At 39.4% G+C, this 12,568-nt stretch overlaps 1 protein-coding gene across 1 annotated transcript in view; it reads right to left on the bottom strand.

The window, feature by feature from the left end:
- Positions 1-275: 275 nt before the first annotated feature.
- Positions 276-12,568, bottom strand: part of LOC115774233 (disks large-associated protein 2-like) — a 127,829-nt gene continuing 115,536 nt past the window's right edge. Inside the window, exons 8-13 of the mRNA XM_030721399.1 lie at positions 5,570-5,928; positions 4,403-4,488; positions 3,905-4,311; positions 3,504-3,595; positions 1,909-2,061; positions 276-604 (exon numbers count right to left, since the gene is read on the bottom strand). Coding sequence (XP_030577259.1) covers positions 389-604; positions 1,909-2,061; positions 3,504-3,595; positions 3,905-4,311; positions 4,403-4,488; positions 5,570-5,928 — 1,313 coding nt within the window. The 3' untranslated portion in view covers positions 276-388. The remainder of the gene's footprint in view (positions 605-1,908; positions 2,062-3,503; positions 3,596-3,904; positions 4,312-4,402; positions 4,489-5,569; positions 5,929-12,568) is intronic.

A 12,568-nucleotide genomic window follows, 5' to 3' on the forward strand; every position in this document is an offset into this window, starting at 1 on the left:
TCTTAAAGCTACACTAAGCAAATTTCTATGTTAGCAGCTCCAGGTGGCAGACATGAAACTGATTTTTGCTGTTGTTCTTGTTAAATACATAACATCTCTGCATAAACCAATTCAGCTGGCCTGGTATCACTATTAGCCAAAAATGACCAAAAAGACAAGAGAGAAATGGTCTGTTGTCCAGATTTTACTGTTCTGGAGTCAATTTTGTTTTTTACAGGTGAAATATTTGCTTAGTGTAGGTTCAGTAGAAACAACCCAGGGAATGGCAACAAATGAAAACATGGATGAGCACTGACAATAGTTGACAGCACAAGGGGGCTGAATGTGGTGCCACGTGCTGGTGTTGGGTGGAGGTGTACAAGGGGAGCTGAGGATGAATCTGTGGACCTCAAAGCCGTGTCTGGGCTTCAGGGATGTAGATCTCGATGCTGTCTGCCCTCTCTGTGGCCGAGTTCTGTCTGAAAGAAGCTGCTCGTTTGGCAGCCATGAGGCGTCTGCGGGCTTCCTGTCGCTGGCGGTCCTGAAGGTCCAGAGAACGTTCCCGCATCACACCGCCACGCCCCTTGGCCGGCCTTTTCGGCAGAGGTGGTGGCCACTTCCGCTCCTTAGGACACAGAATGGGTATGGCTGGTTAATATGTGCTAAACAAGATTTATAATATGTTCTGTTACGAAGCAAAAGTAAACTATGTGAAGAAAACAGAAACAAAATCCAATTATAGATATTAATAAAACAACATTTAAATTCTAATGAAAAATTTATGCTTTTTATTTAGTTTGCCTGTTGTACATGATTGCGTTACAGAAAAACAAGAAGGGGTTACTCATTGAGCTCAGAACAAAAACTTGTAATTGAGAGTTATGAGGAAAAGGCAATATTAACCAGCAGATAAAAAACTGCCACAGTGGACTAATTTATAATGAAATTGGGCAGAAATGATAAATGTTGAACCGGTGCTGATTAATTAAATGCTTAGAGCAGCTTGGAGACTTAAGTTTGGGCTAAATTTGGCTTTAATATATAGACTCTTGGTATCTGGGCAAATGTATTTAATTTGGAAAAAGTCTGGTATGCAACTAGAAAAGAGAAGTAGTTTCCACCAACAGAATTAGCCACAAAATGAAAATTCATCAGCAGAACTATTCATTAATTACTCACTGCTGCTGAGATGCTGAATGCTCGCAGTCCAAAAAGCTGCACAAATACACAAAATCTGGAAATGCTACTTGATTGTGCCACGAAAACTCCTTCACCTGGGATCATTTACTCACATCAGTGCACAGTCTGATTGCAGGGTGAAATTTTTGTGACTGTTTGGCAAGCCGGTGTTGATTTAAATTGTGCCTGCCTCGAAGCTGAGACAGCATGTACAGAGCATCTGTGTCACCACTAGGGCTCAGCGTCATGGAGATTGCAATGTGTCTATTAACTGCTGGAGGTAAACAACTCCTTGCAAGCATGAAGATAATTATCCAAGTGCCTTGAAGGATGCTGTTGATCTATAAAATCCCATTACCATCTAAATGCACTACTTCCAAGTGCAGCTTCCTCATCTATGAGCACCATTCCTGTAAGTGTTCTTTCACTTATGCTATGGTAGAAGTGCTTTAACTCGATAGTTTAATGACTAAAATGTATTTTAGGGTGTCATAATCATTATTTGCTCCTTGATTCTTCTTTTGTATATTTATATAAAACTTTCTTTTAGAGGATGCCACAAGCTTTCTAATCTAACTTATGCTGCCTCCTTTGTTATGCTTTGTAACCTCCTGCTGGTCCTTTGCCTAAAAATGGAACACAAATGTTGTTGGTGTAGTTTCCTCTAAAGCTGAGTGAGTACATCTGGAGCCCATTAGGACGGGTTATTACGAGTGTGTGGAAGCGTAGGAAAACAGCAAATGATTTAACCTTCTTCTCTGGGCTCTCCACCAGCCGCCACTGGTTGCTCTTGATCTGCTGCAGCTCATCAAACTTGGCAGTGACGTCATCGATGGAAAGCTGCAAAAGGTCCCAGAATCCAGCCAGGTCCTGAGATGTGGGTCTGGGCATGGCACTGGGGTCCTAAAGAGACAGAGAATACAGAGAATACTTTGTGCAATCAAATCCAGTTTTCAAAAGTCCATATTGTTTTCAGGACTTGCTGCTGCTCAAAGCCAGATTTGAACCTCACCACTTTGACCACTGAGTGGCAGTATAGCACCAATATTGGTCCATAACCTCAGCTGACAGGTTCTGTCTGTTTTGTTTTTTAAAGGGCTTTTTTTTTCTTTTTCTTTTTTACAAGAGGCAGGGTTGATCCATTATTTGGCTAAGCACTAATTTAGATAAACAAGTAGCATTTGTATGGTTACATATGTGCAGAATACTGAAGGCATCAAAGTAAAGAGACACACATTTACCGAATTTTACTGTCAGGTGTTTTTCCAGAAAGATTTAGTCTTGATGTTTCGATGTTTATACACCATTGTAATGTAATTATTATGTAAGAAAATCAAATTTCACAATAAACAGAAAACTGGTGTTCACTGCTGCTGCATTTCTACATACATACCTATTTGGATGCTGCTGCATGACTTGCAAATCATAGCTCACAAAATTAGACAGATAGAGCCTCACTGATTCAGACACCACACAGAGAATGAGTATGAACTGAGATCAAGAAAAGGTCTGTCAGGCCAAACTTCAAAAGCACATTCAGAGCTTTTTATAGACGCAAAATGCAGTTCTTCCTCCATCCAGCAGGTGAAACAGATCCATTCTCTTATTCAGACACGTCTGAAAGCTCAAGGCAATCTAAAGCTTGTCACTACCAATGTTAGACTTAATTCATCATCCTATTATCTGTGGGGAGAGAGGGAGAGAGAGTGGCCCAAAATCATCTAAAGAAAAGCAACACACTGAGTTAAGAGACACAAAGAAAAACAGCACCAGCAGCGAGAGAGGTGATTTCAACCACCTCCACAAGGTTCAGCATTTCATTTACATTTTTGTTTTAATTATCTCTGTTTTATAACGTGTGATTAAGTTTCAGGCTGCTTCTTTGTGTATCTGCAGAAATATCCCCATTTATGCGTCTGCAATCTTTTGGTATATGCTGACTCTGTGCAAAGTTAGCATTAGGAAAGGTATGAGTTTCCAGCAGACGTGACATGATGGCTAAACAGTGAGACAGTGTGGCAGTCCATTACCAAAACTCCGAGTTCCCATTCAAACTGCTGTCTCTGTGCATTAATGGATAGCCTCAACACAGGTGCTGCTTCCTATTGGAATTCCCCTTTCGTTTACTGCGGGGTCAATAGCTGCAGAGAGACTGCTTCGCTATCGATCTCTGTGGTCTATTTCTGGAAAGCACACAAGTGCAGCATCAGGCCAAGCGCCTTCTCAAAGCACTGAGAAAGAAGAGCCAATCAACAAGTTTACCCCTGACCTTTTGTGTGGTATTGTGCAACATATTAACAGCATGCCAAAACAGTGATTTTGTTTGAAAGACACACAGTACTCACCAGATTCTGCTGGCATAGCCAGTAAAACTGCTGAAACTTTTGAGACATTAATAGCTGAGCACTTCCAACTGCACTTCGGATTTTTCCTAGGACTGATGGACACACACACACACACACACAGACACACACAGAGCACTTTATTACAGACAGCTTGGCAAAAGCCAACATGGTGAGCAATGTCTTTCAGTCATTCACAAGAATCCAATCTGCTCACAAAATGCCTGTCACGATTCAGTATTCTCATTTTCAATGACAGCTATTACTGTGAATGTTCGGCTTGGCTATACTGGTATACAGTCTGCAAAAAGAAACATTCAAAGAGTAAATGTCATAAAAGCATTGAAATCATACAACAAAAGCCCCGGATTTGACAAAAGTGCTCTTTCCTTCAGTACACTCACTCTCCTCTGACAGGTCATGCTCTTCTGCCTCTGCCTCCATCTCTTTGCACCATGCCTCCAACCGCTTGGTCTCATTGTGAAGCAGCTGCATAAACCAGCTGCCGTCCCTACGGAGGGGGGACACTCGGCCTGTGTCGGTGCTCTCCAGGCTGGGTTCAACCAGCCAGGGTTCAGGCTGTGGGCTGGGGGGCCCACTGGAAGGCCGGTAGTCTTCCCTGTAACTGAAAAGGCCCTGTGTGCGCACCGTACGGATCGCTCCATACTGTGTTGGCGTGCTGGGCTCAGAGTGGCGGCCGAAGGCACCACCGAACTGCAAACCTTTATCCTCCATGGAGGGAAAGCCCTCCAACTCCATGTCTGCTTGCACTGCAGTGGTCACACTGTTGGAGCGCTTGAACCTCCCATGCCTAGCAAGAACAGCAATGAAATGTAAAGACACTAACTGAGACAAGAAAAAAGGCATGTACTGTGACACTTTCCTTCATGTCTACCACATACCGTTTTTTATCCTCCACCTGGATCCCTATAGAATGGAACTGAGGAAGGCCTTTAGTTTCAGTCTCAGAGTCTGTCACAGTTTCCACCTGATAATTACAACAAGAGAACACTGAAATGTACAGACATGCCAAAGTAAAGAAGCACATAAGATACTAAAGAGTAGCATAGGCCTGTCTTTAACCACAGCACATCATCTCTGTGATAAAATGTGGCACTTTCCACTATTTCTAGTTACCCCTAGAAATTCATCTGCACAGTTTATATCACGAGTCTCAGAATAAGTTCAATTTTATCCAAGAGTTTGGCACTTGGGAAACTGTGCAACAGAAAATCAGCTAGTTTAGATTAGATTTCTGGTGGACACATTTTCATAGAAAATATGTGAAAATGCCCACAGGACGAATAAATAAAGTCCAAACAGGAACCCTTGAAATAGAGTTAGCAACTGGGGACACTTGCCTTCAGGAGCTACCTAAGTTAGTTTGACAGTGCATAAATCAGAGAACTTCTTTATCTCACAGCAGACCTCTATCTACAGGTAGTAACATGATGGGGGCTAGCTCAGCCGGCAGTGAAGAAGTGTTCAAGAGGTGAAAAACATAAATCACCAATTTATCCTCACTGCTGGCTCCTTTTAATAAGCCCTCTGTAGTCCTGACATATGTAAAGGTCAACAAGACTCCAAAACTACATACAGCAGTACATTTGGGTATTAGTCACATCACAAAAATGACACATTGAACCAATGTGCACACTTGTAGTTTGTCATTTCAACATGTTAATCTCTGTGTGCCTGAAAATGTTGGAATTCATTTTTTATGGTGAAATTTTGTTAAATAATAAATCACTTTTTTGGCTTTCTTTGGAATAAGAAATAAGCAAAGCAAAAAAAAAAATAAATAAATAAAAATCCATTGTAATTTTCACTTTCTGATGTGTGATTCAAGTTTATATGATTAAGAGCCAAGAGAGGTTTATACTGAATATCACGGGACACCTGTCATTCATATTACCAATCTGAATATCAAAATGAGAAGTAGATTTGCAGCCAGGACACAACAAAAGAAGTCATATGAGACTGATGTAATCAAGGGGTGGAGGGAAGGTGGGGTTCACTGATACAGGCAGAAATAGGCAGTGAGTGACTCATAGTTCTGTTACAGTTACCTGTATTCCAATAGAGGAACGTGGGGTTTTGAGGTACTCCTCAGCCTTGGACACCAGAACTGCTTTGTCGCACGTCTGGACCGAGGTGTGGCTGCCCAAAGACGCATGCCTCTTGCTTGCTGCTGACTCCATGGCCATGGTGACCGCCTTGGTGCTGTCCAGACTGTCTGTGGAGCTGTAGATGGGACGGCCGAGACTGTCTGTGGTCCACAGACCACCCCGTGGAAGCCTGCCCTCCTGGTAGGCATCTTGGGTGGACTCCGTACTGCTCTGGGCTGTTACAGAGATAAGAGGCTTGGTGGTGGTGCGCGGGGGCACAGGAGGTGGAGTCTTCTTGTAACTGGGAGGATATGATACCGCTGGATAGCACAAGCAAGATGAGAGGACGAGGACAAGGCAAGACAAGGGTAGAGGATAAAAATAAATAAATAAATAACATGAGAATGATAAATGTGGCCGAAGCTGACGAGGGCCAGTGCTGCAGTTCGCCAGCATCACACAATGTGTGATAGAAAAGCTTCATAGCGTGATGAGAGATTAGGCATTAGGGCACTTAAAGGGGGGGGAAATGTCATTAAGGTAGAAAGCAATAGCCGCTTTGTAATATGTCCATGTTTATTGGAACTACAATGAAGGATCATGGGAAGATTTTGGTCTTTCAAGTGCAAATGAGAATTTGATGGTAATCTATCCAGATGGACCTCACAGCAGAGTTGGAAACGTACCAACTTGCCTTCCTTTGCAAAGGCATATTAAAACATAGACCTCACATGTAGTTGTTCAGCATACAAATTTTCAGTGACATTGTTTTTCAGCCTGAATTAGATAATGAAAATGATGACAGTATTCAGTTAAGATTTGTAGGGAAATAGACAGAAAAAGCAAATTGTTTAATTTTATAATATTCTGTTTCAAGTACAGTCTCTGTGGTAAGATGTAGATGCTATGGATTTATTTTTATATATTTCATTTTTATTATTCGGATGTTTTGGATATTTTTAGTAATACAATTCAAGTAGAAATGCTATGATTCTTATTAAGCCTGACTTAATTTATTAGTAAAATTTGATCTGTCTTTTTTTATACATATATTGCAATATACTAGAGTTCCATAGCATCTACATCTCCAAAGCCTAAATTTAAAGATTGCTCCTTAAATTAAGCTTGAGTATAATGGCCACTTCAAACTTGGATTTCTTTTACACCAAACAAAAACCTAAACGAATCACAGAGAAGAATAAGTCTGGGAATCATTGCTTGAATAATTATAAGCTGCGCCAAGACAGATCCATAGTGGCCCTTTTGAAACATCAGTCATTCACCTCTGCAGCACTTTTGATTTACTTCTGACATCTCCCACTCAGGCACACACAGAAAAATATGTTATCCAGTGTTCAGCTGCATACTGCATGAATTACTTTTCACAGCGAGCGTCAGACATTGACTGTACACTAACATAAAAAGGTGCAGACACAGTTCCTAACATAGCAAAGACACACAAAACACTTTTTGATTGCAGGTAATTACGTGCAGTAAGTAATCAAAAGCCTCATGGAAACCTGTTAAACCAGACCTAGTCACAGATTTGACTTCCTTCCAACTGGAGTTCTGTAAGACACAGCGGGTGAGTACCAAAATATAAAGAGCACAGTGACTCAGGCAGCATGCAACTCCAAGCTTTCTATTTTTGCACCCTGGATTTGTTTGACTTACGGAAAAAACTGAAACTGAAAATGTCACAGATTGCTTGGTACCAGAAACAAGCTGAATGACACAAACGTCTGAATGTTCCTACTCTACTGTCTCTGTTTGTTTACTGGCACAATTACCTTGCCAATATAACATTTTCAAGTCAATTCATTAACTTTGATTTTTTGTTTTTTTTTTAAATAAAAATGAACATACTTATTTGCTGTTTTTTTGTAATATATCTTTTTAATCCAACAACTGAACACAGCACTGCATTAGTAGGAAGTTAATTAAATATAAAAAAAAAAATTCCACAGCAGCCTCTTTGACATTATATAGCAAGTAAAAGCAGCTGTTACTAATCACATCATTAATGTCTTCATTAATGTCATATTTGTTATTACCTACTATAGCAAGTCAAAATAGCTGCTGTGAAACTAGTTTGTTAGGTTTCATTCTAATTTCTTCATAATAATTTCAAAGATATGAAAACAGGCCCCTAACTTTTATCTTATTATTTCTTCTACATCAATCCTAAACATATAACATTTATGTATATAGTAGACCTACTAGTATGTAGGGTGAGCTCGGGTAATTTTGAGCACTTTTTGGAAAATCACTTGGGACACTGTGTTCTTTTTATGATGAATTGATGTAATAAACATCAGCTGTCCCACATGTTTTGAGATGAGCAGAGTTCAGGTATAATGCGATGGCTATTCAGCATAAATGGGCCAGTCAAACTGCAAAGTTAAAAAAAGAGACATTTCTGATCAAATAAACTGAATTCATTTTAAGATCATTTTCATTTAATGCTACAACAATGTGACGTTGCATTTAAATTGCATTAAGACATCAGTCTCACGAGTAACGTCACAATCATCTCATCCTTCCCTCTATCCTGATGGCCATGTGACTACAAAGGCATCCTTTCTATCTCCTTTCTGTTGCTTTTTTCAACATGCTGCCTATAATGAATAGTTTAATGCTACTTTAACATCTTTCACTTCTATATCACCAAGTCTCTTTCAGCCTCTCCCTTTTCACTGAATTGAGTTTATGACTGTGCTCACGTGTGCACGTTGGCAAATGTTTTTATGCATGTTTGTGCCCATACACATAGCCTATTAATATGCACACACAAACATAGTCGAGCACACATAAACACGCATCACATGCAAACACAGATGTGAGAATGTAAAACATTCAAAAATAAAATATATTAATAATATAAATAATTTTTAATAAGAGGAACCATCAGCATATCTGCAGAAGGTGGCCCATTTTATCTAACACATTAAGGTAAATTGGGCCAGTAACTAAAAATGCTCATTTAAAAAAAAAAATTTTTTTTTAAATTGGCTAATTTTGCAAAATATCAACAGGACATCAGGACTGGATAAGGAATCATTATGAATCATTACATATGTTCACTTTTTTCTTATTGTTTAATCACCATGCATTTTTCTGGGGCAAGCTCAAAATGAGATATTCCCTTTATTTAGCAACCTCAAACCAATAAAATCCAATGCTACAGTAAGTACTGGTGTGGAAACAGTTTGAAATCATTTCCAGCCACTAGTTGTTAATGTTTAAAAAGCTGAGAATAAATTATTATAATTATTATTATTGCATAATTTCAACTACTGTACTGTATCAAAATCATCATCTCTCATTTCATTTCATGTTTTCCACATTTTTAATGATGTATGGCTTTGTTGTTCCTTTGGCTTTCCAAATTAAATGCATTGACTGCACTTGTGGTAACTTTCAGCTACTTTAACTGTAAAACCTGTTACCTTCTTTTATTTGTTACAGTTGTTTTCTGCAGACTAGGGTTGGGAATCACAAGCTAACTCACAGCTCAATACTGTTAATTAGCTCTCTGGTTTGTTCCTCACACGAAGTTTCCTTCTGTGAATTTCTTCTGCTTTACTGCAACTCCCTCTCAGTTTGCCTTCATTCATTTTGCAAGCGCCAGCAGAAGGAGTCGTAAATATCAGTAAGTCTGGTGTCCCAACAAATATATAATAGAAAATATTTGCATCAATAAAGTATTGGAAGAGGAAGCAATACTGTTGTATATACTGAATATTGTTAATTTTTCGTAAACCTATTACAGACTTATGACAAGAAGATGGTAACACACTGAAAAAAAACGCATTTAAAAACTAATAGGATCTCCAAATGACAAGCTGTCTCCTTTTAACATGTGACAGCATCAAGTGCATTTATAGGCGGTGACTCAGGGAATTTAAAGGTTTCAAAGCTGTTAATGTTGCCCAATAGTGGTCTTCCACAAATTGGGTAACCAACATTCTTGTAAGAGTAGGAATGACCACTGTGTTGCTATTAAACAAACAACTGAACAATCACACAATTTCCTGCAGATGTAATGACTGCACACCCACAACAGGGTAATGAAAAAGAAATTAGCCTGCAAGTTGAGTCAGCCCTACACAGCTGTTCTGCAGTTCATTCATGTACTTCATGATTGTCTGAATGAACTGACATTTGGAAACACGTTTGTTGCCCTCACGCCTACAGTTATGCACTGGACATAATTATGCAATCATTTGCTTAGGTTAATGTTGTTTATTGAAGACATTTAATTGCTGCCTCTACCTGGATTGTCACCACTTAATAGGCTTCTGAGAGTGTTGCCCTACGCCAGTGGAGGGGGTGGGGTGTGTGTGTGTGTGTGTGTGTGTGTGTGGGGGGTGATCACATTATCTTGCAATAGCATTAACTGGACACCAGATGTCCTCCTGTAGACTGCACTGTATTTTCCATTCTTTCCATCTATTAGTGAAATCTTATGAGTGAATTTTTATGAGTATGCCTGTGATGTTTATGTATCTTTATGAATTTCTTTTTTAGCATTATAATTAAAAGAGGTGCTTTTCAATTGGAGTGATTAATTTACTCAGATATTAAGTACAATTTTATATATACTGTAGTGCAAGCACTTGCCTCTTTATGTTCTACATCACCACATTTCGCAGGTACAGGCTTTAGTTTTACTCATTTATTGATGTAATAGCAGTATCTACATGCTAGTTTTCAGATGAAGTCATTGACATGTTGTAAATACAATACATTGCTAATTTATCCAAAATATAAATTAAATTAATCTCTACCAGCTACACAAATGCAGAAGCAAAAATAATCCAGAAGCGTAATAGCATATTGCTGACAAAAGTCATCAACAAATCATTTTAATTTCTACCTACAGAAAGTGTACTTCGTTTTTCACAGGACTCTACGCAGGACTCTTCACATTGTTGTAGAAAGACTTTGGCCCACTCTTCTTTACAAAGTTGCGTCAGTTCATTGAAGTTTGTGGGCATTCATTTATGCACAGCTACATGTATCCTAAGGCCCAGCTACAGCATTTCAATCAGGATTTAGGTCTGGAGTTTCAACTGGGCCACTGCAACACCTTATTTCTTTCTTTTTCAGCCATTCTGTTGTAGATTTGCTACTGTGTCTTGTGATCATTGTCCTGGAAGATCTAGTTTCATCCGAGCTTTAGCTGTGAGACAGATGGCCTCACACACTATAGAATACTTTGGCATACAGAAGAGTTCGTGGTTGACTCAGTGACTTCAAGGTGCCCAGGTCCTGTGGCTGCAAAACAAGCCCAAATGGTCACACCTCCACCACTGTACTTGACAGTCAGTGTGAGGTGCTTGTGCCATTATGCTGTGCATTATGGCCAAACATCATCTGTCCAAATGACATTGTTCCAGACATCTTGTGGTTTGTTCAGACATAGTTTTGCAAACCAATTTTGCGCTGCTATGTTCTTTTTAGCAAGATGAGGCTTTCTCCCAGCAACTCTTCCAAACAAGCCATACTTATTCAGTCTGTTTCTAAATCGTACTGTCATGGACATTAACATTGAATATGCTAACTGGGGCATACTTAGTTCTTCACAGGACTGCATCGAGCCCTGTGAAAACTTTCTTTTTCACAGGACGATATGTACTGCACTGACATTTTGAATTCAGGTGGTGAATTTACACAGTCGAGTCATTCCATGAACAGTCACAATCAGTTCTTCAACCTGACCCCCTTAGAATGAGCTGATGTTTTTGTGCAATAAATTTAGTATATTTAATGAAGCCATGCAAAATTTTGCTTGAATACTATGAATATTTTCCAAGATTCAGGACCTTAAAATACTCGGAGTAGGTCTAAATTTGCCTCATAGTTTCCAGTATTTTTGAGCTCTCTTACCTTCATAAGTGCAGGAGATGTCCACGTGAATTTTTCAAGGGTGATGAACACATTCAAACTATGTTAAAAATGGCAACCAGGTCAATGGCACTGAACAGGAGTGGCCCTCCAATCTCATTGTACATCCTGTATAATGACAATAAAGGCATTCTATTCTATTCTAATTTAACATCCACCTAAAGCCAACGATATTTTATTATCATTATCATTATTATCATGTAAAATAATGTGGTTTCAAAAGCAAAAGTGCACCAATTTAATGTATGTGACATAGTATGTCTGTGTAGGTTCTCAGTCATCCACGTCATAGTCTCAGATGTTTTTGAGACATTCCATTCTTTGGGCATTTTTATTTTTTATTTTAACATTTGTGCTGGACTCATTTTTGTTTCTTGAAGACGTTTCACCTCTTATTGGAAAGGCTTTTTTAGTTCTCAAACCAAAAGGTTGAGAAACCCAAGTGGCAGTGGTGCAGCGGGTAGGTGCTCGCCTTGCAGCCACAGGGTTGCTGGTTAAAGCTCCTGTTCCTGCGCTGCATTGTGTCCTTGGGTAAGGCACTTAAACCACACTGCCCAATGCTTGTCTCTGGATAAGTGATCTGGATCAGTCATTTTGTTGTGTGCCTTGTGCGGACAATGAGTTGAATCTAATTTAAACCCCAGTGGGTGTAGTCCCCTGGAGGTGCTTGTGACCCACTATTGTTCATGAGCATAATCACATGTGCCAAGGTGTGAAAGAAGGCGTGGGTCATTACAATCAGTGGTTTTGGGTGAAACCAATTTGGGATTTCACCCCATTGTATGTGACATATAGTAACTGAAACACTCTGGTTTCTTTATTGGCTTTTGTCATCATTCAATGGAGAAAACTTCAAAAGGTGCTTTTTGAGTAAATGTGCAAGGTGACTCAAAGCAAAATATAGCAAGTTCTACCTTTTATACGTATATTTTGACACCAGGCTCATCTCCTTGCCATGAATAAGAGGTTTTTCAAAATCCTTGCAGTACAAGCACACAGAAGGAACAACTCACAGATCCTTTATGTAATGGCTTCATTATACTAAATTTA

Source organism: Archocentrus centrarchus, chromosome 24 (genome assembly GCF_007364275.1).
Source record: "Archocentrus centrarchus isolate MPI-CPG fArcCen1 chromosome 24, fArcCen1, whole genome shotgun sequence".
In the NCBI taxonomy this organism is placed as follows: domain Eukaryota; kingdom Metazoa; phylum Chordata; class Actinopteri; order Cichliformes; family Cichlidae; genus Archocentrus; species Archocentrus centrarchus.